This window comes from Eimeria necatrix, genomic scaffold (genome assembly GCF_000499385.1).
Source record: "Eimeria necatrix Houghton genomic scaffold, Enh_scaff2076, whole genome shotgun sequence".
Classification (NCBI taxonomy): Eukaryota; Apicomplexa; class Conoidasida; order Eucoccidiorida; family Eimeriidae; genus Eimeria; species Eimeria necatrix.
The window spans coordinates 1-3815 of NW_013652701.1; the positions used below are offsets into that span (position 1 = coordinate 1).

Genomic DNA, 3815 nt, shown 5'->3' on the forward strand with positions numbered 1-3815 from the left:
GCCCGCGGGGGCCTCAGGCGGGGATTTGGGGGGGGACCCGGCGGGGGCCCCGGGCGAGGGTTTTGAGGGGGCCTTTGGGGGGGCCCCCGAGGGGGGCCCTGGCGAAGATTTGGGGGAGGCCTTTGGGGGGGCCTCTGGGGGGCCCCCGGGAGAAGCACCAGGGGGGCCCTTCGGGGGGGCCCCTGAGGGGGCCTTGGGCGACGATTTCGAGGGACCACCGGAGGGGGCCCCTGGGGGGCCCCCGGGGGGGCCCCCTGGAGGGCCCCCTGGGGGGCCCCCTGGAGGGGCCTTTTTGGGGGCCCCAGGGGGGGCGTCGGAAGGCGACTTGGAGGGGGCCCCTGGGGGGGCCCCTGGAGACCCGCCGGGGGGCGGCTTGGGAGGGGCCCCTTCTAGAGGGGCCCCCGGGGGGGCCCCTGGGAAGCCCCCCAAGGGGGCCCCTGGGGGGGCCCCCCCGGGGGCCCCTGGGGGGGCCCCTGGGGGGGCCCCTGGGGGGGCCCCCACGGGGGCCTCCCAGTACTGCCAGGGGGGCCCCTCGGGGGCCCTCAAGAGATATATGGCGTTGACGAAGAGGCGGGAGAGCAGCAGGTGGCAGCAGCTGGAAACAGCAGCAGCACTGACGAAGTTCATGGGGGCAGGGGGGCCCCCCAGTACCCTGGGGAGTCCGGGGGGCCCCCGGGGGCCCCATCTGTGGGGCCCCTGGGCATCTATGCAATCTGTTAATAAGTATAAAAGGCCCCTAATGGTACTTGGCATTAAAGCGAAGTTCATGGAAGTCAGAGAGTCCACAAAGAGCTTCAAAGAAGGGTACAGCAGCTCCTCAGGGAAGTCCTCCCCTTGCTGCTGCTGCTGCTGCTGCTGCTGCTGCTGCTGCTGCTGCTGCTGCTGCTCGTCCATGGCGCGCTGCAGGGCCTGCAGCGGGGGCCCCAAAAGGGTAGTGAGCCACTGCACATCTGGGGGCCCCAAAAGGGTACTGGGGGGCCCCAAAAAGGAGTCAAAGAGGGGCCCCAAAAGGGAAGAAGCAGCAAGGAACATGGACTGCGGCAAGTGGCTCACGCACTCCAGCTCAAACTGCAGCAGCAGCAGCAGCAGCAGCAGCAGCAGCAGCAGCAACAGCGGCAGCAGCAGCAGCAGCAGCAACAGCAGCAACAGCGGCAGGAGCAGCAGCAGCAGCAGCAGCAGAACAAGGGAAAGGTCTTTGCTTCTTGCTGCTGGATATGGGGGCAGCGGAGGAGGGAATAAAGAACTAAACCCTAAACCCTAAACCCTAAACCCGAAAAGAGAAAAAAGAGACTGAAGAGACCCCGAGAAAGCAATTTAGATATCCAAGCAAAGAAACAAGCCGAGCGCAAACCCTAAACCCTAAACCCTAACCTCTGGGTCCCAAGCCCTAAACCCTAATTTGGAGTGGGACAAGTTTCACGCAGCACAGCGGACACCCGTAAACCCCAAACCCTAAACCCCAAACCCTAAACCCTAAACCCTAACCTCGATGAGCTTTTTGATGAAACCCTCGATGTCTCGCATGTAACATGCAAGGTAACAAACGTTCCTGACTAGATCCGGGAGTTCCTGTCTCCCAGCAGCCTGTCCACAAACCCTAAACCCTAAACCCTAAACCCTAAACCCCAAACCCTAAACCCTAAACCCTAAACTTCAAACCCTAAACCCTGCATAACTGTTCCAACCTCTGGCCCACTCTGCGCAGAAAAGGAGAGCGCGCGGGCGCCGTGGGGCTCTGCCTCGCTCCCAAAAGCTCGAACTAGGGTTTAGGGTTTAGGGTTTAGGGTTTAGGGTTTAGGGTTTAGGGTTGCCTTGAGAATGATGAGAATGGGCCTGAAGTCGAGGTCGGAGATAATGGCCCAAAGCTTCCGCGGCAGCTCTTTGGGCAAAATGTGAAGAGGGTCTAAAAGTCCTCGAAGATCATTTAAATCCATTTCTAATTCTCCATTTTGTCTCCTTTGCAATTTGCTGCTGCTGCTGCTGCCAGGCCTTCCTGCTGCTGCTGCTGCTGCTGCTGCTGCCGGCTCCGCACGCACCGTGTTCTCCCCTGCGCACGCAGCACACACACACCCACCAATCCAGCAGCAGCAGCAGCAGCAGCAGCAGCAGCAGGACTGGCAGCTGCAGATGCAAGAGCAGCAGCACTAAGGCCTTTCTCTCAGCAGCAGCAACAGCAACAGCAGCAGCAGCAGCAGCAGCGCCAGCGCATGCAGGGCTTCTGGGCAGCAGCCGCAGCAGCAACAGCAGCCGCAGCAGCAGCAGCAGCCGCAGCAGCAACAGGAGCCGCAGCAGCAACAGGAGCCGCAGCAGCAACAGCAGCAGCAGCAGCAGCAGCAGCAGCAGCAGCAGCAGCAGCAGCAGCAGCAGGAGGTACCTTGCTGCAGGATTTCCTGGCGAATCTGCTGCGTAGGGAGGTTTGCTGCTGCTGGCTCTTCGGGCAGCAGCAGCACGCGGGAAAGTGCATGCACTCGGGGCCCCGGTGCTGCATCATCTGCTGCTAGAAGGGCCCCCCAAGAGGGGGCCCCCGTTTCTTCATCTGAAATAAAAAATAATAAATAAATAAATAAATAAATAAATAAATGGTTTAATTTAATTAATTTGATTTAATTAATTGATTTAATTCAATTTAAAAAATTTAATTTGAAGTTCTGAGAAAAGAGATGCGCGGAAAAGGATGCAGCAAAAGGGTTTTGAGGTGCAACGCGAATAGCGAGTAGCGAGAACAATAAACCCTGAACCCTAAACCCTAAACCCTAAACCCTAAACCCTGGGCCCCGAATTTTAAGCTATAAGACCTCCGGAACAGACAAAAAGAGGCAAAAGAGAAAGATTGAAAAAAATTAAAAGAATTTAACAAAAGAAAAAACAAAAAGACAAAAAATAGAAAAAACAAAAGAAATAAAAAAGACACAAAACAATAAAATGATCCAGAGACAAAAAGATTTACAGAAGAGACAAAAGGGGAAAAGAAGAAAATATAAAAAAGGAAAAAAAAGAAAAGAGAAAGAAAAGGAAAGCAAATAAAAGGAAAAAGAAGAAAAACAAGGAAAAAAACGAAGAAGAAAACAAAAAAACGAAAAATAAAAAAGAAAAAGAATAAAAAAAGAGGAAAATAAAATAAAATAAAATAAAAATAAAAATAAAATAAAAATTCACCTGAAAGAGACAATTCGCTTTCGGAAGAATTTTCTTCTCCAATTTTAATTTCTTTTAGTTTCACCTTTTGGTTTTGCGTCTTCTCAATCCCAGTCAGAAAAACCCGCAGCTGCAACAAACCCTAAACCCTAAACCCTAAACCCTAAACCCTAAACCCTACCCTCCACGTGGGGTCCCACGCCGCCCCCGAACCCACCTCCAGACCCTCTCCAGAAAGCCAAACCGCCCTTACCCCCAGCCCCAACCCCCCCCAAACCCCAAACCCTAAACCCTAAACCCTAAACCCTAAACCCTAAACCCTAAACCCTCACGAGATCATCGTCAGCCACCCGCTCCGCAGTCAACTCCGGCAAAGAAAAGGCTGCAGTCGAAACCCTAAATTGGCCTTCGATGAAAAGCTTTTCCGTCGCCCAAGGCGGGAGGGTTTCGCGGCCCACTTCTATGCGCACTGCGCCCCCAAACAGGTCGGCCGCCTGCCCGCAAACCCTAAACCCTAAACCCTAAACCCTAAACCCTAAACCCTAAACCCTAAACCCGAAACCCGAAGCCCGAAGCGCGAAACCCGAGAGCCAACGGGGAGGGTTTCGCGGCCCACTTCTATGCGCACTGCGCCCCCAAACAGGTCGGCCGCCTGCCCGCAAACCCTAAACCCTAAACCC

At 55.2% G+C, this 3815-nt stretch overlaps 1 protein-coding gene across 1 annotated transcript; it reads left to right on the forward strand.

Annotated features, from left to right (window-relative positions):
• Positions 1–2410, forward strand: ENH_00028090 (hypothetical protein; the record flags this gene model as incomplete). Its single annotated transcript, XM_013579989.1, has 4 exons — positions 1–772; positions 907–1191; positions 1806–1844; positions 2060–2410. Coding segments are annotated over 4 exons (1447 nt in total), but the record flags the coding sequence as incomplete, so codon positions are not given.
• Positions 2411–3815: the final 1405 nt, after the last annotated feature.